The 24,691-nt window shown below is 45.2% G+C and overlaps 1 protein-coding gene across 1 annotated transcript in view; it reads left to right on the top strand.

Moving 5' to 3' along the window:
• The first annotated feature begins 1,062 nt into the window (after positions 1-1,062).
• Positions 1,063-24,691, top strand: part of afap1l1a (actin filament associated protein 1-like 1a) — a 220,486-nt gene continuing 196,857 nt past the window's right edge. The window contains exon 1 of the mRNA XM_038795505.1: positions 1,063-1,328. Coding sequence (XP_038651433.1) covers positions 1,313-1,328 — 16 coding nt within the window. The 5' untranslated portion in view covers positions 1,063-1,312. The remainder of the gene's footprint in view (positions 1,329-24,691) is intronic.

The following is a 24,691-nucleotide window of genomic DNA, read 5'->3' as shown; positions in this document are numbered from 1 at the left end:
TCACAGTAGCTTAATTCACACTGTATTACTATGTCTCTGTAAGCTCGGCACACGAGCGGTTGCGCTGCTCTGCCACTAGGGGGAGATGCAGTGGGAGTGTACGGGAGTTTGTACTGGGCTCCACCCTTGGCTCCACCCACAGCTCCTCCCCCCTAACCAGAAATATAAAGGTTGATGCTGAGAGCCTGCCTGCAGTTCATCTGGAGTCCATCGTGTCACAGGCAGGCTCTGTTGTAAGACGATTAAAACCACTGTTCACTTCTAACCACATGTCGTGTGAATTGATGGTCTCATCAAAAAATCAATTAAATAATATTGAACAACAAAAGGTTAACTTATTGAGATAAGAAAAAAATACAGTTAGTTTTTCAATCAAACCAGATTTTAAAAATCTTATTATTCCAACTTCTATTTCAGGAACATCAGCTTCTAATGAATGGAACAGGGCATTGACAAAATGGCAACTTTTCTGGAGTTCAGGAGTACACGGTTTGGCCCAGTTTTCAGATTTTAAAGTTGGGGGTTAAACCATTTTCTATTATATGAAAGCATGATTGAATTGTTTGTGCTGAAGCAGAATAAAACGAGTGAAACTTTAACAGGCCTTCTTTTGTGTGTATTCCTGTCGGTCACCAACTCTAACCAGTATCTACATGATAAATATCCATTAATTCCTTCTTCATTGGTCAAGTGAATTACATTGAGTAGTTTTGCTACGTATTCTCGATATCCTCGAAGTTGTGAATGTCAATTCCCCCATGATGGCACGGTGGTTAGCACTGCTGCCTCAGCGCAAGAGAACAAGATTTAATTCCACCTTGGGTAACTGTCTGTGTGGAGTTTCCACGTTCTTCCCATGTCTGCGCGGGTTTCCTCTGGGTGCTCTGGTTTCCTCCCACAATCAAAGATGTGCTGGTTAGGTGGATTGGTCATGCTAAAATAATTGCCCCTTAGAGTGTCCAAAGCTGTGAATGTTGGGTAGTGTTACGGGGGTAGGTAGGGTAGTGGGCATAGGCAGGATGCTCTTTCAGATGGTCGGTGCAGACTTGATGGGCCGAATGACCTCCTTCAGTACTGTAGGGATTCTATAGAACTATCCATGTAGAGCATCGAGGGCGCTAGGACCCAGAGTGGGCTCTCCGTGTTTGTGGCTCTTGAGAAGAGCAACGTTGAGAGAAACTTCAGGAGGATGCTCATACTGTCTTGGAGACTGAGTAACTGGGGTCCCTGATCGGTGTCAGCGTTGTTCTTTCGCCATGCCCCTGTAAGTCCGTCGTTTTCATTTACTTGCAGTCGTGATCCTTGATTGACCATGGAGAAAACCAGTGGTAAGTTTCAGTTTTTAAAGTTTTCAGAACTTTGAGACTCCTCACTAAAGTCACAACTAGCATTAAAACGTTATTTAATTCCAGGCAACAACAAAAAATAACAAATGTGCAGGAGCTCATAAATAATTATTTTGTAGCAATTTAATGGAAGGAATTGGGTCTTTAAACATGTTGGAAGTTCAATTAATTGGTGAAGAAATTCGACCTGAGTTACCCCTCCCCCCCCCCCCCCCCGCAATGGTGTACCTGGGCTTGTACATGTTGGAAAATACAGTTTACCTTGGGTCAGGCAGGACTCCGCGTTCTTTTTGTTTAAATGCCACTCCTCGGCAGACATTTATTTGCACTTTTTCTCTCTCTCGTCTCCAGGGTTTACTTGAAGGCAAATGATTAACGCTGTTTTGAGAATGATTCTCTTCCCGCCCCCTCACGGGGTGGAGTGATCTTTTTGTTTCTGACTCCGGCACAATTAAATCAACCCCCAGAAAATACATTGCTGGCCCTTTTAGTGAGTTACAGTAAATGTTCGTATTGTTTTTTTTTAAACTTTGGCAGTAGAGTGAGTTGGTGAAATCATGTAGCACGGCTTATCCGTGCATTGTGATCACCCTATGTTACACATTTTACTATTTTTTACCCTAATCCCTCTCCCTGCCTGACTCGAAATGTTAGCCATGAGGTAATTTTAGCGCAATTTCTTGAAATGACACATTGAGGATTCATTGCAGTAGCAAAGACGTAATCCCTGGCGAAAGTACGAGGACAGCATTGCGATTCCATTGCAGCGGATGACCGGATACTGTTATCTACTAACCGTGGCTGCAACTAACTCACTGACCAACACCCAGGTGCAGCAACAACGGAGCTCAGTGTATTTGCACTTCGACCCATTCTCAGAGTGTTGCTCTCACCCACTCAGCAGTTCATTCTTAATGTTATTGTGGCAGGCAGTGAGCTTGCACGCTTTCTCGCAGCATTGGAATAATATCCCACACAAAAGATTTTGGAGCATTTCACTGTGTGCGGCTTTCAATAGAACTAAGTGTGAGACCTCTGAGTGGAGAGGATCCCTGATTGGCTTTGACGGACAGTTCAAAGGCCAGGGGTGCCCAATAACAGGGTTATATTGAACTTCACATGTGACTGAAGTGGGTTTGGAGATGGTTTGAGTCTTGCAATGAGGAGACTAAGCACTCTGGAATAGAATTTCCCCTACCTCTTGCTGTACATTTGGTGGATGATTGCAGACAGAATTCCTGGAGAAATAGTCTAAACAGCTGTTTATTTCTTCCATTCAGTGTTCCCCTCTCTGCCAAAGTTACTGCAGGGCATTAAGGGAACCACTACAGAGTATCTGGTTGAAAATATTGAGCATGTTTAGCCACTTTGGGTACCGATTTGCAACCAGAATGATGTATGCACCAGGTGCCGGAGTGTGGCAACTAGAGGATTTTCACAGTAACTTTGTTACAGTTTTAATGTCAGCCTACTTGCGACAATGATAAAGATTATTATTATTCTCCCTCACTCCAACTGTATCCTGGACTGGATGCCGTTTTGGGCAGGTCAGTAGCATGGGTATTAGGAGGGTGTGCCAGATTCATGTAGTTTATGCAGATTGTGCTGCCATTCTCAGACTGGTGCCCCAACCCTCACCCTCTCTTAAACACGCATACGATCAGTAGAAGAATGGACCACTCAGCAGTGCTGTCGGGCCATATAGCAGAGGCCTATTGAGCTTGAACTGACAAAACTACACTAAATCTACACATATATCACTGTCCAGCACTTTGCCTATAACCTTGAATATTATGACATTTTGCGTGCTCATCCATGCACTTGTTAAAGATTGTGAGATTTTCCATCTCTACTACCCTTTCAGGCAATGCATTCCACACTCTCACCACCTTCTGCATGATAAAAAACCTTTTCCTCAAATCCCCTCTAAACCTCCTGCCTTACCTTAAAATTAACCCCTTTGTTATTGACCCTTCAATAAAGGGGAACACTGTCCATGCCCCTCATAATCTTATACACCTCAATCAGCTCTCCCCTCAGCCTTCTCTTAAAAATAACCTGAACCTATCCAGCCTCTCTTCATAACTCAAATGCTCCATCTCAGGCAACATCCTGGTGAATCTCCTCTTCACCCTCTCCAGTGCAAACACATCCTATAGTGAGGTTGCCAGAACTGCACACAGTATTCCAGCTGTGGCTTAACTGACGTTTAGTACAGTTCCAACATAACCTCTCTGCTCTGCAACGACTGATAAAGGTAAGTGTCCCATATGCCTTCCTAACTACCCTGTTAACCTGTCCTGCTGCTTTCTTGGATCTGTGGACAAACACCCCAAGATTCCTCTGTTCCTCTGAGCCTCCTTGTGTCCTGCTATTGATTGAGTATTCCATTGTCTTGTTACTCCTTCCAAAGTGCATCACCTCACACTCTTCAGCATTAAATCTGCCACTGATCTGCCATTTATATGGATCATCAAGCACTTTCAGGTCAGTTGATGATTAACTCTCTCTGAGTTTGTAACTGATTGGTATTCCAGATCTGATCTCACCAATGTCCTATACATCTGAATCATGACTTTCTACCTTTTGTATTCAACTTCTCTCACAGTAAATTATTGAATTTTATTAGCCTTCCTAATTACGTACCTGCATACTCGCCTTTTGCGATTCATGATCTAGGACACCCAGATCTCTTTGCGTCTCAGAGTTCTGCAATCTCTCACCATTTAGATAGTATGCTTGTTTTATATTTCCTGCCAATATGTTCAATTTCCCATTCTTCCACATTATATCCCATTTGCCAGATCTTTGCCCATGCACTTAACCTAACTATTTCCTTTTGTAGCCTCCTTATCATAGATATCATAAACTCCCTACAGTGCAGAAGGTGGCCATTCGGCCCATTGAGGCTGCACCGACCCTCTGAAAGAAGCCCCACCCAATCCCCGTAACCCCACCTAACCTTTGGACGTTTATGGACGATTTAGAATGGCCAATCCACCTAATCTGCGCATCTTTTGGGTTGTGGGGGCAAAACCCACGCAAACACGGTGAGAATGTGCAAACTCCACACGGACAGTGACTTAGAGCCGGGAACGAACCTGGGATCTCAGCGCCTTGAGGCAGTTGTGCTAACTACTGCATCACCGTGCTATCCTATATGCGTTTTCTTTTAAATTTGGTGCCATCTTTAACTTTTTTAGTTAACCATGGATGGTGGGCCCACCCCACAAAATGTTTCTTTATCATGGAAATCTGCCACATCTTGCAGGCAGTCCTGCAACCTCAGAGCAGGGCAAGGCTGGGTGCTGCCAGTGACTGTGAAGGCTAATGCGGCCTTGATTTTCTTTGGGCTGGGATTCTTCGAAGTTGGAGTAGGTAATATCTGTTACATCTCCCAGTTTGCCATCCACTGCTGCAGAAGGGAAGAAAAATTATTGTCTGGAATTCTCCAGCCATTGGGATTATCTGTACCCGCTGACAGGGCACATCCACCCTGGGTTTTCCAGCGGGGTCGGAGTATTGAATCCCGCCTCTAGCGAACGGCATGCCGCTGAGAAACATGCGGTTGGGGAACTGGAGAATCCAGCCCATTATCTTCTCCCTGGCCTGAGAAAAGCAAATGAAATGTGCCAATGGTTTTGCCAGGACTGCAGGCTTCCCTTTGACTGCACACACCTGGCTTTGTAGGAACTGCAAATGCTGAGATCTGGGTCCACCCCATGAATATGCTGTTAGTGTGCAACATCATGCAGGAGAATGCTGGTAGAATTCATGATGTATTTATTCTATGCCAGACTGATTTTCTTTCAATTCTGAGCCACCACACCAAACCAGAGCTGGATGATACAGGCTTAACACCTGATTCATGACTCTGCTGTGCAACCTAACCACGTGGCCAGTATAACAAGAGCTATGCTGTCACATAAAACATCACAGAACAGACTTGTGGTGTGCTCAAACTGTAGTCTGGACTGCTAAGGAGCCCTTTGATGTATGTGTCCCAATTTGTTATGATCTGTTGTGTCCTGCAGAACCATCATGAGAGCAAGGCCCTTGCCACTAGGAATATGGAACAAAGTTTGGAGGCATCCAACGCATTCCTTCCTGCTGGGCTGCTGTCATCACCCCATTTGATTTTCATTGTGTGGACACTTTCCAAAATTTCCACCCTCCATCAGTCACAAAGCTTATTTTCCCCCCATCACTGCCATCTCTCCATCATTGCCTATCTCAAAAATCCAAATCAACTTTCATCCAACAAACAATCCAATGATCAGTATAAAAGACAGCTAATCACACATGTGCATTCCCTCCAATTTTGGCATCAGAGAATCCTGGATGTTGCTCTCTGTCAAGTTGTATCCGGAGGCACTTCCTCAAAGAGCTCCACAAGGTGCAGGCTCATTTGAAGTAGTGCATGCTAGTGTTAAGTTGTGCTAGCTTTGCACAAATTGGGACCCCTTGCTGAGGTGTTAAACCAGTCGGCAGTTGAGTGCTGGGCTGCAAACTTTTATCTTTTAAATTATTGGCAACACAATGTTTTCCTGCATTGCAATGAAGAGACATTCTCTCTGGGGCAGCACAGTGGTTAGCACAGTTGCTTTACAGCTCCAGGATCCCAGGTTCGATTCCCGGCTTGGATCGCTGTTTGTGCGGAGTCTGCACATTCTCCCCGTGTCAGCGTGGGTTTCCTCCAGGTGCCCCGGTTTCCTCACACAATCCAAAGATGTGCGGATTAGCTGGATTGGCCATGCTGAATTGCCCTTGGTGTCCAAAAAGGTTAAGTGGGGTTACTGGGTTATGGGGATAGAGTGGAGGCGTGGGCTTGAGTAGAGTTCTCTTCCAAGGGCTGGTGAAGACTCGATGGGCCGAATGTCCTCCTTCTGCACTAAATTCTATTTATTTGTAAAAACACGTCTTCATCACTCATTGTGATTCCCCCATGTCTGTTATCAGGCGTTAGTCAGTTGCTTACCTCTACCCCTTTGGCTTTAAATTGTGATTTTAGTTTAACAGGACAACTAGGGAAGGGACAGCATGGTGAGGCACTGTGCTGCCTCATGGTGCCGAGGACCTGGGTTCAATCCTGGCCCCAAGTCACTGTCCCAGTGGAATTTGCACATTCTCCCTGTGTCTGTGTGGGTCTCACCCCCACAACACAAAAAAGATGTGCAGGGTAGGTGGATTGGCCATGCTACAATTGTCCCTTAATTGGAGAAAAAAAAGAATTGGGTGCTCTAAATTTATTTTAATAAAACATGAGAACTAGGGCATATTGAAGAGTAAATAAATTTTTGTTTGAAGTTTCTGCCTAATTAGAAAGAAAATGGTATCTATTATTTAATATGGTATCTATTATTTAATATGTAAGTGACATTCGTGGTAATATATTGAGCTGGATTGGGAACTGCCTGGAAAGATGCAGGCAAAAGGTGGATGTGGATCTGTCTGCAGATCAGCCACCAGTGAGGTCCTTCGGGAATGGGTGATGGGATCATTGCTGTTGACTATTTTTATAAATGATCTAGATCTTAAATGTCATTTCTAAAAGGTACATGAATAATGCTGTGAAATAATGGCTGAAGTCAATAAGGTGTTGGGATTTATTCCCAAGACAATTGATTTACAGGATGACACACTTAATTAGGTCCTTTTACAAGACCTGAGCTAGGCCCTACTTGGGATACTTCATCCACTTTTGGTCTTTTCAGATGACTGCTGATATTGAGACTTTGGAAAATGTGTAGCAGTGGGAAACTAGACTAATTCACGGAATACGGCATTTTACTGTTGGACTTTACGGCGGGGGATCGGGGAATGGTGGGGGGTGTGGGGCGGTAGTGAACCCACTCGAGCAGTAGAGGGGCTGGGACGTGCATCTTGTTGGTGGAGTATAATATTGATGGTGGAATATAACTAAGTGGCTGTTGGCAGGTTCACTGTCCCTATTGAAGATGGCTGCCCATCCCGCTAACAGCTGTCAGCCAATAAGAGGGCCAACAGCTCAGCAGCATCACCAGGAATGGTGGCCATTACTGGGGCTGTAACTACGGGATGAGGGTACATCAATGGCTGTGCACCCTCAAAATAAGGCAGGCCGTGGCATGGTGGGAAGGTGGGTGTTGCTGAGGGTTTGCGACACACTTGCCAAGGTGATGGCAGCTATCACCAGCATTGTTCATGTACTGTTTAGAGATGTGTGCACATAGATATAAAGATTAATTTCTTTCTCCACCTTTTGTGCTTTTACTTGAAGGAAAATGTGTTGAGCATTTTCTCTGCCCACATGAAAATAATTGCAATTTTCTAGATTAAACATCATTTGCCAGCCATGAGTCAAATCTGTCAACACATTAAGATCTACTAAATTCGGCTAAAATATGGTGAACTCTAAGCGTTAGCGAGTCATAGACCTTGGACTGTTCTGAAGCTTATAAGAAGATGAAGGATTAGATTGTGCTCCAGTTTGACAATTTGCACTAGTTAAATAATTTACAAAGAACTAAGAGTCATAAATGTACAAGGTGAGATCTAGGTTAGATATCAGGAGGTGCATCTTTTCCCAGAGACTAGTGGATCTCTGGAATCAGTTGCTGGCTCATGTGATGATGCTGATTTGCTGATTTCCTTTGCTGGGCCTGTTTCTCGCTAGGGCGCGTATCACCTTGGGCCAGTGTGATCTCCACACCTCAATGATTCAAAGAGGAATTTCCAAGAGTTTTACCCCAAATTGACCTGGGATTTAAAAATAAAAAAATTCTTCTACTTCTCCCAGGAGATCCCATGGTTTTGGGTGGGGAGTGTATATATTGTTACAAGAGGTATTACAATCGTGTGTACAGGCTGGATGGACCAGAACATTTTTACTTGTTTGTATGTTTGAATTAAGGTAGTAGAGAAGTACATTGTATATTTGCTGATCATGTCTAAATGAAATCACTTGTCGGTTCAGATTCTAAGTTTTGATCGAGTAAAAATGTATATTCGGTCCATTTATCAAAAAGGAGAGAATCAGGTTATGGCTTGTGACATATTCCAGTCACCAGGGAACAGAGTCCTTTTACAGTTCCTGCACCTCGTACAGAACAGAGAAAGGGATAATCTGCATCATAACAGGTATGAGGCGAGTTCTTTGAACTCAAGAAAATATCAAACGGAAAACCCCAAAAACGTGACAGCAATGGAGACAAAAACCCTTGCAGTAGTTGGATGATCTGATGGAAGGATTGTAAACATCAAAGAAATGATAAATTAGATATGATTGGCCAAGAGCCATAGAATGTTACAACACAGAAGGCGACATCTTGATCTAATATCTCTGTGTCTACTCTTTGCCAGAGTGATCCAAATCTAAACATACTACCCTATGTGTCCTTATATTAGGAGCAGTACAGTTAGTGCATGAAGAGAAATAACAAAGACAAGCAGAATTTTAAAAAATGTATTCATTCATGGGGTGGAGGTTTTGCTGGCGAGGTCAGCATTTAGGGCCTATAATTGCCCTTGAGAAGGTGGCCGTGAGCCATCTTCCTGGATCTCTGCAGTCCCTGTGTTGTAGGTATACCCACAGTGCTGTTAATAAAGGAGTTCCACAGTTTTTATCCAGCAACAGTGTAGGAATGGTAATATAGTTCCAAGTCAGGGTGGCGTGTGGCTTGTAGGGGAACTTGCATGTTGTGGTGTTCCCATGCATATGCTGCCCTTCTCCTTCGAGGTGGTAAAGGTCATGAGTTTGGAAGGTGCTGTCAAAGGAGTTTTGATGTGTTGCTGCAGTGCATCTTGTAGATGGTACACACTGCTGCCAATGTGCATCGGTGGTGGAGCAAGTGCATGTTTATGATGCTGGATGGGGTGTTATTCAAGTGGGCTGCTTTGTCCTGGAGTGTTGTTGGAGTCACAAACACAAGTAAGGAGTGCGACGGAACACTCCTCACTTGCCTGGATGAGTGCAAGTGATGGACAGGCTTTGCGGAGTCAGGATGTGAGTTACCTTCTGCAGAATCCCCAGCCTCTGACCTGCTCTTGTAGCCATAGTATTTATATGACTGTTCCAGTTCAGTTTCTGGTCAATAATATCCACCAGGATGTTGCTCGTGGGGGGCGGGGGGGGGGGGGGGGGGGGGGGGGGGGGGTTCAGCGATGTCAATGTCATTGAGTGTCAAGGGGCAATGATTAGATTCTATCTTGTTGGAGATGGCACCTCTATGGCACGAACGTTACTTTCTACCTGTCAGCCCAAGCCTGGATATTGTCCACATCTTCATGCATTTGGACACATTGTCTGAGCAGTCACAAATGGTGTTGAACATTGCGCAACAATCAGAGAACATCCTCACTTTTGACCTTATGATAGAGGGAGTGAAGCAGCTGGAAACGGTTGGGCCTCCGACACTATATTAAGGAATTTGGGGACTGAGTCAGTCTTGGGATTGATAATAAATGTGCACCAAGAAGGAGAACATCAACTAAGCATTGTGCTTCCAGTAGAGCACATAGAACACATAAGCTCATCAAAAATGTCTCCAGAGGGGTTTGCTTAAACAGCCAATAGCCAATTATAGAAACTTGAACAAAACTGTCCCCCATTGTAAAGTGACCTCAAAACATCTTCTCAAACAGAAAATAGAATAACAAATGCAACTTGAAATACTGGGCGTCATATCAAAGTGGTCATAATATGTATAGATTTAAAACAGTTGCTTATTTTTAGGTGCAATATTCAATCAACTTCCTCCTTTTTAGTGCAAGACCCTTGAGACCCGAGTCCACTTCTACAGAGCCTCCGACCACCTTACCCTGCACTGCCTGATCCCACTTTCAACTGTGACACTCCCTTTGTACAATGAAAATCCTCACTGCAACATTTTTCATCCTCTGGGTGTATTTCTCTGGACTGTTAAATGAAAGAAAAAATATGAATGATGGTAAAGCTGAGCATGTGGCTGGTTAGGTATATGTGGTAGGCTACTCATTTCAACTTGCTCTCTTATTCAATGACTTCTTAATTTTGGAAAAGAAGAAAGGGTGAAGCAATTCTATTAAAATAATGATGGTATTTCTCTGGATTTTGATGTTTCCCAGTTTATGCTCCTAACCTATTACACAGGCAGACTGTAGTTAAGCTGTAGACCAACCTGCAGTTCCTTCCCCCAGTCAGGTTGGCCACATGACTTCCAAGGATATGCTGGACTTCTTTCTTCCTCATGGAGTGTTGAATGTCTATTGTTGGGGACACCAGTGCCCTGAGATTCCCAGCCCTACAGAACCCATTGGGGTAATTAATGAAGGAGTGCCGCATATACAAGAGGACTGTAAGTAATGGTCTGGGGAGTGGCTGACTTCCCTAAGCCATGCTGATGAAGTTGTTGAACTTCTTATGGCAATGTGCCAGGGATGAAAGGGGTGGAGATAATTTCCTCATTTACTCCCTCCACTAAGTGCACATGATGTCCTCCTGGTTTCCTGTCTTCAACTCAGAACAATGTCTCCCTCCCGCTGCACAGAACAAATAGGGGGGAATCCTAGTCAATTTCCCTGACGTTGGTGGCACTTTCCTTTGTTTTGGCTGCCATTACTATCATCCAGATTTCCAGCTTTTATTGCTGCCAATTGACTGTTGAATAGCAGTAGGTTTTATATCCTGCTACTGTCCAGTTCCCTGCCTCTTCCTGAATTTTTCCCTGTTCCTGTGGCAGCCGTCCATGGCTCTGCTGAAGATCCGTTCCTGACCCTTCGTTATTTCCTGATCACTTGTCTCCCCCACCTTGCACGTTTCCTGACCTCTCCCAACATCAGTCCCCACGAACGTTAGCCATTACAGTCTGGATTTGCAGAACTTGCATTCCTCTCCATATTTTAATTTGTTGAGGATTCACTTTTGAGACAGGGCCAGGAATTGGGGTATCATAACATGGAGAAATCCCACACTATGTCACTTTTGGAAACACAATAGTTCAATCAAAATTTCACTGCCTACGTTTTTGTGGGGGGGTGGGGTGGGGGGCGGGTTAAGGTTATTTTTGTATTAAATATCAATAAAATCATATTTAATCTATTTGGCAAAGGCTGCCTGTTTGCTTTGCAGATGGTCATTTAATCGGTGTCACTCACTTGTCTGACCTGAGTCATCGGGAAATGCAGCATATCCTCCTGTATGAGTAATAAATTTACAGAAACACAGTAATAAATTCAAATATTCAGGTCACATAAAGAGAGAAATTTTGACATTTCTGTAATTCTAGATGCAAAATGTGTTCAGTACAAGAGTGGTAACATCCGAAATGTTGGTCTAACAGTTAACAACCACAACTTGCATTTATACACCAAATTTCATGTAGTCCAATATCTTGAGGCTCAAATGTTCATTAAAAAATATTTCTTCAAATCTGGTGCTCCTGATATTTTACGTAACAGTGATAGTCTCTTCTTAAAAACTTTTAATGGTGGGAAGTGAAAGATATGCTTAGCTGAATGGAATGGTGTGAAAGCAGAAAGCATGTTCTTGTTTTCTAATGGTTCCCAAAATGACCAAGGTTCAACTTGAACAACCAACTTTTGTAAGACTGTCTCAATTGAATCAGAACATAAAGCATGGATTACTCAAAAAATGGCTATCTGATTATGTATAATATATTCAGTATTGTACAGACTGTGATGAAGTACAGTACTCAATAAGTGACATGAAGGGGGCGATTCAACGACCTTGTCGTGCCCGACTTGGAGTCGGGACACGATGGTTGAATCCTGGGAAAGGCCAAAATTGGCCTTCAAACCAGGCGGAGAACCTCACGTGAATTAGAGGACTCACCAGGCCCGATGTGACCTGGATCTCACCCTCACTGGGCAAGATCCAGAAATGCATTTTCAAATGAGCCATTTCACCGGGATACAACAGCCATGCCTGCGAGGCTTCATTCGGGCATGGTTCAGGACTGGTTTACACAAACCTAAACCAGGCGTGATAGCTTGGGGAGGTCTCACAGACAATTAGAGGTCTCCAGGTGGTCAGGGACAGGGCAGGCTAGCATCCTGGCACTTCCTGGCAATGTCAATGTGATGCTGCCTGGGTGGCACAGCCAGGCTGGAAGTGCCAAATTTTTGTGTGCCAGGTTGGCAATTCCTGAGGTCCGACCCGATGGGAAGGCCTTTCTCATAAGAGCAGGGGTTGAGGTGGGGTGGCTCCAGGGTCCCAGAAATGTTTGGAGGAGGCAAAGGAGGAGATTCTGAAAGCTGGGAGGGTGTGGTGAGGGAAGAGCTGAAAAGGGAATTTAAAGATCAGGGCAGCCTTCCGACATGGCTCCCCGATCTGCGAGGAGCAGTCCAGTTGGCGAGATCAGCTCACCAATGCAGGATGACTGTCAAAGCATGGCCTCAACAGGAAGAAACTCCCCAAAAAAACAGCAATGTGGCATTAAATAGCGGGGCTATTCTCGGTGCTGCAACCTTCAAGAAATACCCCGCCAAATGCTCCCGAAACATTACTTTTGCTTTTTTTTTGTTGAATTATACCAACAATGTTTAATTTTTGGATTGGTATACAAGAGAAGTTTTTAAAATTTTAAACTTAAACAAATTATAGTAGATATAATTTCCCCTTGTCAGAAATAGGTATGAGTACATGTATTTTTGGATATATTTGAACATTGAAACTAGGCTATAGAGAACTCATCAGTGCCTTAAATGTTGAGCCCATTTATATATTTGGGACTTTCAGAAGGCGTTTGACAAAGTCACGCACAAGAGATTATTGTTCAAAATTAAAGCGCATGGGATTGTGGGAAATGTATTGAGGTGAATAGAAAACTGGTTGGCAGCGAGGAAACAAAGAGTAGGGATTAATGGGTCCTTTTCAAATTGGCAGGAAGTAACCAGTGGGGTACCGCAGGGATCGGTGCTGGGACCCCAGCTATTCACAATATATATCAATGATTTGGATAAGGGAATAAAATGTAACATCTCAAAGTTTACAGATGATACCAAATTAGGTGGGAGCGTGAATTGTGACGCAGATGCAGGGATCCTACAGCAAGATCTGGTCAGGTTGGGCGAGTGGGCAAACCAATGGCAGATGTAGTATAATTTGGATAAGTGTGAGGTTATTCATTTTGGAAGCAAAAACAGGAAGGCAGATTACTACCTGAATGTTGTAAATTGGAAGAGGGGAGTGTGCAGCGGGACCTGGGTGTCCTTGTGCAGCATTCGCTGAAGATAAGCATGCAGGTGCAGCAGGCGGTAAAGAAGGCTAATGTTATGTTGGCCCTCATTGCAAGAGCTTTCAAGTATAGAAGCAGGGATGTGTTGCTGCAATTGTACAGGGCCTTGGTGAGGCCACACTTGGAGTATTGTGTGCAGTTTTGGTTTCCTTCTCTGAGGACAGCAGAGGGCAGCAGAGCAGAGCTACTGATCAGCTGTTCTGGGGAAATTTGCATACGTGCAGTGCGGTCAGCCTAAGTTGAAGGTGAATCTGCGAAGAAGACCCGAGGAGTTTGAGTGAAGGCAATCATCCAGCAGAGGGCAGCAGAGCAGAGCTACTGATCAGCTGTTCTGGGGAAATTTGCATACGTGCAGTGCGGTCAGCCTAAGTTGAAGGTGGTTTGTGGAGAGGCTGTTGGCAAGTGACAGTTAAACCCGAAACACTTCGTGAGTGTTTCCCACCCTACCTCCTCCTCTAACCAACCCCCCCACCCCACGGTGGTTGAGAAGCGGGAGCAGGGGCCTGTCGTGAAGGTGAGTGAGTGCCTTTAAATTTGCTTTCCTTTCAGCGGGAGCAGGGTTTGAAGTAATATCAGGTAAGCTCTTCCTTTCTTTTTCTTTTTCTTGTTTTTTTTTTTAAATCTAGAGGTGATGTCAGGGAAGGCAGTACAATGCTCCTCTTGCAGAATGTTTGAGGTGAGGGACGCCGTCAGCGTCCCTGCTGATTTCATCTGTGGGAAGTGCACCCAACTCCAGCTCCTCAAAAACCGTGTTAGGGACCTGGAGCTTGAGCTGGATGAACTTCGGATCATTCGGGAGGCAGAGGGGGTCATAGATAGGAGCTTCAGGGAAGTAGTTACACCAAAGACTGGAGATAGATGGGTAACTGTAAGAGGGACTGGGAAGAAGCAGTCAGTGCAGGGACCCCCTGCGGTCGTTCCTCTGAGTAACAAGTATACCGTTTTGGATACTTGTGGGGGGGACGACTTACCAGGGGTAAGCCATGGGGTACGGGCCTCTGGCACGGAGTCTGTCCCTGTTGCTCAGAAGGGAAGGGGGGAAAGGAGTAGAACATTAGTAATTGGGGACTCAATAGTCAGGGGCACAGATAGGAGATTTTGTGGGAGCGAGAGAGACTCACGTTTGGTATGTTGCCTCCCAGGTGCAAGGGTACGTGATGTCTCGGATCGTGTTTTCCGGGTCCTTAAGGGGGAGGGGGAGCAGCCCCAAGTCGTAGTCCACATTGGCACTAACGACATAGGTAGGAAAGGGGACAAGGATGTCAGGCAGGCCTTTAGGGAGCTAGGATGGAAGCTCAGAGCGAGAACAAACAGAGTTGTTATCTCTGGGTTGTTGCCCGTGCCACGTGATAGTGAGATGAGGAATAGGGAGAGAGAGCAATTAAACACGTGGCTACAGGGATGGTGCAGGCGGGAGGGATTCAGATTTCTGGATAACTGGGACTCGTTCTGGGGAAGGTGGGACCTCTATAGACAGGATGGTCTACATCTGAACCTGAGGGGCACCAATATCCTGGGGGGGAGATTTGTTAGTGCTCTTTGGGGGGGTTTAAACTAATTCAGCAGGGGCATGGGAACCTGGATTGTAGTTTTGGGGTACGGGAGATTGAGAGTATAGAGGTCAGGAGCACAGATTTGACTTCGCAGGAGGGTGCCAGTGTTCAGGTAGGTGGTTTGAAGTGTGTCTACTTCAATGCCAGGAGTATACGAAATAAGGTAGGGGAACTGGCAGCATGGGTTGGTACCTGGGACTTCGATGTTGTGGCCATTTCAGAGACATGGATAGAGCAGGGACAGGAATGGTTGTTGCAGGTTCCGGGGTTTAGGTGTTTTAGTAAGCTCAGAGAAGGGGGCAAAAGAGGGGGAGGTGTGGCGCTGCTAGTCAAGGACAGTATTACGGTGGTGGAAAGGATGCTAGATGGGGACTCTTCTTCTGAGGTAGTATGGGCTGAGGTTAGAAACAGGAAAGGAGAGGTCACCCTGTTGGGAGTTTTCTATAGGCCACCTAATAGTTCTAGGGATGTAGAGGAAAGGATGGCGAAGATGATTCTGGAAAAGAGCGAAAGTAACAGGGTAGTTGTTATGGGAGACTTTAACTTTCCAAATATTGACTGGAAAAGATATAGTTCGAGTACATTAGATGGGTCATTCTTTGTACAATGTGTGCAGGAGGGTTTCCTGACACAATATGTTGACAGGCCAACAAGAGGCGAGGCCACATTGGATTTGGTTTTGGGTAATGAACCAGGCCAGGTGTTAGATCTGGAGGTAGGTGAGCACTTTGGAAACAGTGACCACAATTCGGTGACCTTTACATTAATGATGGAAAGGGATAAGTATACCCCGCAGGGCAAGAGTTATAGCTGGGGGAAGGGCAATTATGATGCCATTAGACATGACTTAGGATGTGTTGGTTGGAGAAGTAGGCTGCAAGGGTTGGGTACACTGGATATGTGGAGCTTGTTCAAGGAACAGCTATTGCATGTTCTTGATAAGTACGTACCAGTCAGGCAGGGAGGAAGGGGTCGAGCGAGGGAACCGTGGTTTACCAAAGAAGTGGAATCACTTGTTAAGAGGAAGAAGGAGGCCTATGTGAAGATGAGGCATGAAGTTTCAGTTGGGGCGCTTGATAGTTACAAGGAAGCGAGGAAGTATCTAAAGAGAGAGCTGAGACGAGCAAGGAGGGGACATGAGAAGTCTTTGGCAGGTAGGATCAAGGAAAACCCAAAAGCTTTCTATAGGTATGTCAGGAATAAAAGAATGACTAGGGTAAGAGTAGGGCCAGTCAAGGACAGTGGTGGGAAGTTGTGTGTGGAGGCTGAGGAGATAAGCGAGATACTAAATGAATACTTTTCGTCAGTATTCACTCAAGAAAAAGATAATATTGTGGAGGAGAATGCTGAGACCCAGGCTATTAGAATAGATGGCATTGAGGTGCGTAGGGAAGAAGTGTTGGCAATTCTGGACAAGGTGAAAATAGATAAGTCCCCGGGGCCAGATGGGATTTATCCTAGGATTCTCTGGGAAGCCAGGGAAGAGATTGCTGAGCCTTTGGCTTTGATTTTTAGGTCATCATTGGCTACAGGAATAGTGCCAGAGGACTGGAGGATAGCAAATGTGGTCCCTTTGTTCAAGAAGGGGCGTAGAGATAACCCCGGTAACTATAGGCCGGTGAGCCTAACGTCTGTGGTGGGTAAAGTCTTGGAGAGGATTATAAAAGATACAATTTATAATCATCTAGATAGGAATAATATGATTAGGGACAGTCAGCATGGTTTTGTGAAGGGTAGGTCATGCCTCACAAACCTTATCGAGTTCTTTGAGAAGGTGACTGAACAGGTAGACGAGGGTAGAGCAGTTGATGTGGTGTATATGGATTTCAGTAAAGCGTTTGATAAGGTTCCCCACGGTCGTCTATTGCAGAAAATACGGAGGCTGGGGATTGAGGGTGATTTAGAGATGTGGATCAGAAATTGGCTAGTTGAAAGAAGACAGAGAGTGGTAGTTGATGGGAAATGTTCAGAATGGAGTTCAGTTACGAGTGGCGTACCACAAGGATCTGTTCTGGGGCCGTTGCTGTTTGTCATTTTTATAAATGACCTAGAGGAGGGCGCAGAAGGATGGGTGAGTAAATTTGCAGACGACACTAAAGTCGGTGGAGTTGTAGACAGTGCGGAAGGATGTTGCAGGTTACAGAGGGACATAGATAAGCTGCAGAGCTGGGCTGAGAGGTGGCAAATGGAGTTTAATGTGGAGAAGTGTGAGGTGATTCACTTTGGAAAGAATAACAGAAATGCGGAATATTTGGCTAATGGTAAAATTCTTGGTAGTGTGGATGAGCAGAGGGATCTCGGTGTCCATGTACATAGATCCCTGAAAGTTGCCACCCAGGTTGATAGGGTTGTGAAGAAGGCCTATGGTGTGTTGGCCTTTATTGGTAGAGGGATTGAGTTCCGGAGCCATGAGGTCATGTTGCAGTTGTACAAAACTCTAGTACGGCCGCATTTGGAGTATTGCGTACAGTTCTGGTCGCCTCATTATAGGAAGGACGTGGAAGCTTTGGAACGGGTGCAGAGGAGATTTACCAGGATGTTGCCTGGTATGGAGGGAAAATCTTATGAGGAAAGGCTGATGGACTTGAGGTTGTTTTCGTTAGAGAGAAGAAGGTTAAGAGGTGACTTAATAGAGGCATACAAAATGATCAGAGGGTTAGATAGGGTGGACAGCGAGAGCCTTCTCCCGCGGATGGAGGTGGCTAGCACGAGGGGACATAGCCTTAAACTGAGGGGTAATAGATATAGGACAGAGGTCAGAGGTGGGTTTTTTACGCAAAGAGTGGTGAGGCCGTGGAATGCCCTACCTGCAACAGTAGTGAACTCGCCAACATTGAGGGCATTTAAAAATTTATTGGATAAGCATATGGATGATAAGGGCATAGTGTAGGTTAGATGGCCTTTAGATTTTTTCCATGTCGGTGCAACATCGAGGGCCGAAGGGCCTGTACTGCGCTGTATCGTTCTATGTTCTATGTTCTATGAATCATCGCGCCAAATAGTGGATATAATTCTGCAGGTTGAAAGGAAGTTCTTACTGAGAGAATTTATTTTCTTTATTTTTTTCACCCATACTCAGTTCTGAAGTGTGCAATGGCAACCCCAAGTATCTTGACTAGTACTGAGTGTTGTAGAGATACCACAGTACAGCATACTTCTCAAATATCCTTTGTTACTGTTCTGAAGCAGGTGACTCTTGTTTATATATGCTTTCATGGGTGCAGGTGGTTCCAAGAATCCATTCCTTAGTCATGAGCCTAAATGGTGAATATCAGCAGGCTACTCTTTCCAAATATGCAAATAACTGAAAAGTTTGTTTTTATAACTGCTGAGAAGGCTTCTCTAATGATTCTGTGAACAAATGCATTACACATCAGGAACACAGGGAGTTGTCTTGCCCAGGACAGTCTTACGGTTTGACTCCTAATCCATGCTGAGTTTGCTGGTCTCTGGAGGCAGCCATTGATCTTCATGTCCCTGTCTTAAAGCTAAGAAACATCAATCAAAGCTCTTGGTCCACTCCTACTGCCTTTAATCTCTGCAGTCCTCCGTATACCTACAGGGGGCAATTTTCCAGCTCTGTTGCTAAAATCATTGAGTGAGAACAGAATTGGGGTTTGTCAGAATAGTCCCCTATTTTAAATGGTAATGGAATGGCATGGTGGCGCAATGGCTATCACTGCTGCCTCACTATGCTGAGGACCTGGGTTCAATCCCGGCTCCGGGTCACTGTCCGTGTGGAGTTTGCATATTCTCCCCGGGTCTGCATGGGTCTCACCTCCATAACCCAAAGATGTGCAGATTAAGTGGATTGGCCACGATAAATTGTCTCTAAATTGGAAAAAATAATTGGATACTCTAAATTTAAAAATATAATAATTCTTTAAAAATATATAAAATGGCAATGAACCAAGTTCCTGACTGAAGAGTTTGAGATACAACTAACATGGAGTATTCTGATGGGTGAGATTTTCCAGTCACTGCTGGAATTTTCCAATCATCTGACAGATCGTGGCCACGATTCTCCCAAAGGGAGACAGTGCCGACGCCGCAGTGAAAACCGGAGTGTTTCACTCCGGCGTTGGAGGCTGCTCCTCGCCCCCTATTCCCCCACCCCCAGGGGGCTAGGAGCGGCGGCGCGTCAATCTCGTGCGCCGAGCCTTGACGCTTGCGTCACAGCGGCGCCGCCTGACTGTCGCGTCCGGCGGTGCCTAAATGACGTCACCCGCGCATGCGCGGTTGCCGTCTTCCCCTCCGCTGCCCCGCATAACATGGAGGATTGATGTTGCGGGGCGGCAGAGGGAAAAGAGTGCATCTTTCAGACCCCCCCTGAGCAACCCCCTGGTGTTCGATCCTCCCTCCGCCCCCCACAGGCCCCACACGCAGTGGCCGCATGCTGTTTCACGCCGGCAGCGACTAGATGTGGTTGGCGCCGAGGTGAACAGGTCGTATTAGGCAGGCCATCCGGGCCGGAGAATCGAGCGGCGATTCTCCCCGAGCGGCCTGTCGCAAAACACGACACGCCGTTTTGCGGGGTATGGGAGAATCACGTGCGGGTGCCAAGGTGGCGTGGCGTGCATTGCCCGGCACTCACGCGATTCTCCCACCCGTTGTGGGGGTCGGAGAATCGCGCCCCTTGACTTGACATGCAGGGCGGGACATCAAAGGTTCTCAAGGCTACAGACGGAAGACTTTTACCTTTAATCTGACAGACTATTGAAATTGACATGCTGAAAGAGTGTTTTAATGGTTTCAAGGCTAGAGAGGACTTGTCATATGACCCCCCACCCCCCACAGCATCCTGGAGTTAAGTGTAGAGAGGGTACTCATCCCATTATTACCCTCCGTGTCTCTGGAACCCTGGTTCCCGCTTTTAGTGTTCAGGACTGATTTGCACCCAGGTGAATTCCTGCTGGGGAGTGGGGGTCGTGTGTGTGTGTGTGTGTGTGTGTGTGGGGGGGGGGGGGTGAATACCGAGAGGCCACTGCATTCAACTTTAAGAAGTCTTGCAACACCAGATTAAAGTCCAACAGGTTTGTTTCAAACACGAGCTTTCGGAGCACTGCTCCTTCCTCGGGTGAATTCAACTTTAATCTCACTAATGAGGTTAAAATTAATGCAAATTACTTCTGATTAGGGTTCTCGCCAGCAGAAGTGGGCTAGGAGAATGGGAAACTGATTTGTGTCCAACACTAGTTCCATTTCAGGACTCTCCTGCAATTTTCCTATCATAGTGGGAATTATGCCGAGTGCAACACAGCTGGAAAATTTCCCCCTGTTGGTATACCTAGGATTGCAGTGATTCAAGAAGGCAGTTTATCACCACCTTTCAAAGCCAATTTGGGGATGAGCAAAGCTTATTTTAAGATTGAATATTAAGAAAAAGAGTTCTGCTGGCAGAAAGACAAAATGGAAAATCTCGAAGAAGTACTAATGAGGACATGGTTGTCCTAATTGCGACTAGATAGCTATCCCAACCACCCAAAATCATCATTGATTCAGACTCCAAACTCAAGCTTGCCGAGAGTAAATATCGTCATTTCCTCTTACACTAATAGCTTTCCTTCCTATATTACAGGGAGAAAATGATGAATGACCAAATTCAATTGTTTGCTGTTGTCCCATAATCATTTGCCAAAGTTGTCTCAAATTGGCAAGAACTAAAGATAAAGCAAACTGGTTGTCCTCAAATGAATCTGTAAGATTTATCAAAGGTTCAAACTCAAAGAAGTTTTTAGTGAGCTCTATCTAATGGCTGATATAAATGATCAGAGAATTCTATAGACAGCCTGACATCTGCAGGAAGGAGCTTCGACCATTTCCAGAGTGTACAGAGCAATAGCTAAGGCTTTTGCTTGATTTTGAACACTTGTCATGAGTGCAGTTTCCTTAATGTGGCCCTTTTCGCAGCATATAGTTTGACTGGAAATGTTAAATTACGGCATCTGGTCCTGCAGTTTGTTTGTATTTGAACAAATCTGTTTGCAGTTGACACTTGAGTTAGAAGAAGTAGTAAGTAATGCAGATCGGAGCAGGAAGTTGCAAAGAAACATTGGCCAGAATTTTTCCACCCATTCATGCCAGCGCACCCTTCTGGTCCCGCCCATAGCACATCCCCGGCGTGGGTTCCCCGCTGGCGAGGGCAGCATTCAACAGGAAACCTCCAGTCGACAACAGCAGGACCTGGAGATCTTGCCGCTGGTCAGTGGCGGGCCGCCGCAAAACACGTGTGGAAAATCCCATTCAAAGATAATTAAATGAGTAAGCAAAACAGTAGAGGATGTAGTTCAATGTGAGCAAGTGTGAGGTGGTCCACTTTGCACCCAAGAAAGATAAATCAGAGTATTTTCTAAACGGTGAGAAATGAAGATATTTCGGAGACCAAGTTCACAAGTCATAAGTGCCGGAAGACAAACTTAAGAAGCGATGAAGAAAGCTAATGGAATGTTGGCCTTTATCTCAAAAGGGTTGGATTATAAAGGGGAAGAAGTGATGCCTCAGTTGTTTGGAGCCAAGGTCATTCCCTATCTGGTGTACTGTGTTTAGCTTCGGGCACTGCACCTCTGGCAGGATATATTGGTCTTGGAGAGGGTGCAGCACCAGCGCATCAGATTGATAGCAGTGTTAAATTACGAAGGCAGGTCAAACTGCTTTGAGTATAGGAGAATAAGGGGATGTGATTAATGTTATTTTGGAAAAAGCATTTCCTCTCATGGGGAAATCAAGAAGAAGGGGACATCACTTATAATTAGAACTTTGCCATTCAGAAGAGAATTCAGGATTTTGCTGAAAAGAAAGACGTGTTGCCAAAGCTTTCCATCTTGCACTCCATTCATCAGGACAAACACAAGAATGCCAAATTTCAAATGATCAGAACAATTTATGCCAACGGAGAAAAGGGACAGTGGTTACGACAGCTGCCTCACAGCGCCAGGGGCCTGGGTTCAATTCCGGCCCTGGGTGACGGTCTGTTTGAAGTTTATATGTTCTCTCCGTGTCTGTGTGGATATCCTCCGTGTGATCCGGTTACATTCTACAGTCCGAAGAAGTGCAGATTAGGTCCAGGGATGTGTCGGCTCGGTTATTTGGATATGGCGGGAAGTGGGCTTTCGGAGGATCAGTGCAGACTCAATGGCCTCCTTCTGCACTGTCCGGATTCTATGAAAAGGGATGCTGATTGGATGGTAGGTCAACTCTGATTGGCTGAGGGTTGCCATGGAGATAGCCACCGGGAACTATAAGCTCCACAAACTTCTGGGTAGTACAGAGAAGACCCAAGGATTGAACATTTTCCTTTAGTTTGCAGAGAATAGTGGTCCTTATGTATGTTGCATCTATGAACCATAAAGGAGTCGGAATGCATGTTTTCATATACAGGGTAGTAGAAATTTAGAACCCTCATCTAAGGCTGTGCATGCTGAAGTTTTCAAGGCTGAGATAGTTACATTTTTATTAGGGAAGGGTATTAAGGAGCAAAAGCAGGAAAACTGAGTTGAGGTGCATATTAGCCTTGATCAATTGAATGGTGAAGCAGGCCTGAGGGGTTGAATGCCGGCCTGTTCTTGTTTATAATGTTTAATCACTAGTATATACTGAACACATTGCCTGAGCTAAATTCTGATCTTGGTGCAGGTCATGCTCAAAGGTCATAAGAAATCATAGCAGGAATAGGCCATTAAGCCCATCGAGCCTGTTCCACCATTCAGTAAGATCATGGCTGATCTAATTATGGCACTAGCACCGCTTCATGCTGCTATGCAACTTTTGATAGAGACTTTTAAAATCAGTCTGAGTTTACCTTTTTTTTATCCTTCCTGCTTTATAATAATAATATTTATTAGTGTCACAAGTAGGCTTACATTAACACTGTAATTAAGTTTCTGTGAAAATCCTCTAGTCGCCACACTCCGGCGCCTGTTTGGATACATTAAGGGAGAATTCAGAATGTCCAATTCACCTAGCAATCTTACTCCATGTATCCTATGCTTTGCCAGATGGTTTCATCTTGGTTCATTTAGTAATTTGTCAGCAGTCTCTTACTACATTTTCTGGTAAATCTGGATTAAGCAACATATTTACAAATAATTTCAATTGCAGCACTTATTAGACGGAGAGTCATGAATGTTCCTGCTATTTCATTATCTCTGACCCTCCCTAGGACAATACTGCTTTAAGCATTGTCTGCACAGTGACATGGAAAGTTCCTTATGTTGCCTGACGTTTCATCGGATATAGGTGGGACTGCAGTACTGAATTGTTTCCCCTGCTGTGATCCGTTGCACTGCAGCTTCCCCAGGATTCTTTAATGAAACATCCGTTCTCTTTGATTGACATCCACTCAGTTCCTTCCTCACAACACATACTTGCGCAAATTTCCCTTCTCAAAATCTGGGTGAAGGACAGGCCTTGAGATTGTTTGCGAGTTGAATAAGTGCTTCCTATCCTGTAGGCCTAGAAACAGCTGGTCACGTTTACATAGGCAATGAGAAATAATGCATCATTAGGCAAAGTAATAATGACTTCATTGTACCTTCTCATCCAGCAAGGATAAAATATGTGAGACCCAGAAGGGAGATATGAGTATAGGCTCACAACTGGGTTATCTGGATGTAATCAGATGTCATTCTCTGTTTCAGAGAGCCAAACCAGTACGTGTCAACTTCCTTTGTTTGTTAAGGAGATCTAAGTGGCACACATTGGGCTGGATTCTCCGCATCCCGACGCTGAAATTGCGGCCAGCACCGGGGTGGAGAATCTAGTTTCCCATATGGAATCGGGACCGGCGCTGGGTCCGCGGGCCCCGAAAAGCGCGCTGTGTCGCGTATCGCCTACTTGCGGCCATTGCTGGAGGCCCACCCCGCTATTATCTGCCCCCGACTGGTCAAAGTCCCTACGGTGTGGATCTAACATGGTCCTGCTGGTCAGTGTACTAGCGTGGCAGGCTGCTGACTCAGACTAAGGCCGCCATGGTCGGGGTCGGGCCAATCGGAGGGCGGTTGGGGGGGGGGGGGGGTCTTGTATGGCACCGCGCTAATTTTGGGCGGGCAGTCCGGTTTGGGCACGCGGCCAATCAAGGGCACTATTTGGAGGGTCCAGCTCCGCGGTCTGAGTTCGCCATGGAGCAGTTTATCTGGCGTGAAAGGCCAGTTTTTACAACGGTGTGGGGACATTGTCCCTAAAACAGAGAATCCAGCCCATTGATTTTCCTGGTAAGGTTGATGATAACAAAATCAATTTCCACAAAATAGCCAACCTTGTTTGATTGGAAATGGAATTGGGCGACAAAACTAATACATTCCTGTATTGATATGATTTTAAAAATGTGGAAAACAAACCCAAAATGCAGAAACCTCATTCTAGTTCCAGCCACTGGATGTGTGTCGCAATGAGATTTTAATGCCGCAGGATTATGGAAAAATTGTCCTTGAGATCCTGCCTACAAGGTGTGAATCTGAATAATGTGGTAGATTTGCCAGATATGCTTTTGTTTCTTTTCTTGAAACTGAATTGCAGGGCTGACGGGCAATCAATTCATGCAACCTTAGTCTTAATCATTTCTGGTGGGTCAAGTCATGGG

This window comes from Scyliorhinus canicula, chromosome 4, assembly GCF_902713615.1.
Source record: "Scyliorhinus canicula chromosome 4, sScyCan1.1, whole genome shotgun sequence".
NCBI classification, from domain to species: domain Eukaryota; kingdom Metazoa; phylum Chordata; class Chondrichthyes; order Carcharhiniformes; family Scyliorhinidae; genus Scyliorhinus; species Scyliorhinus canicula.
Note: the sequence above shows the minus strand (reverse complement) of the source record. Positions and strands in the feature narration are given on the sequence as shown.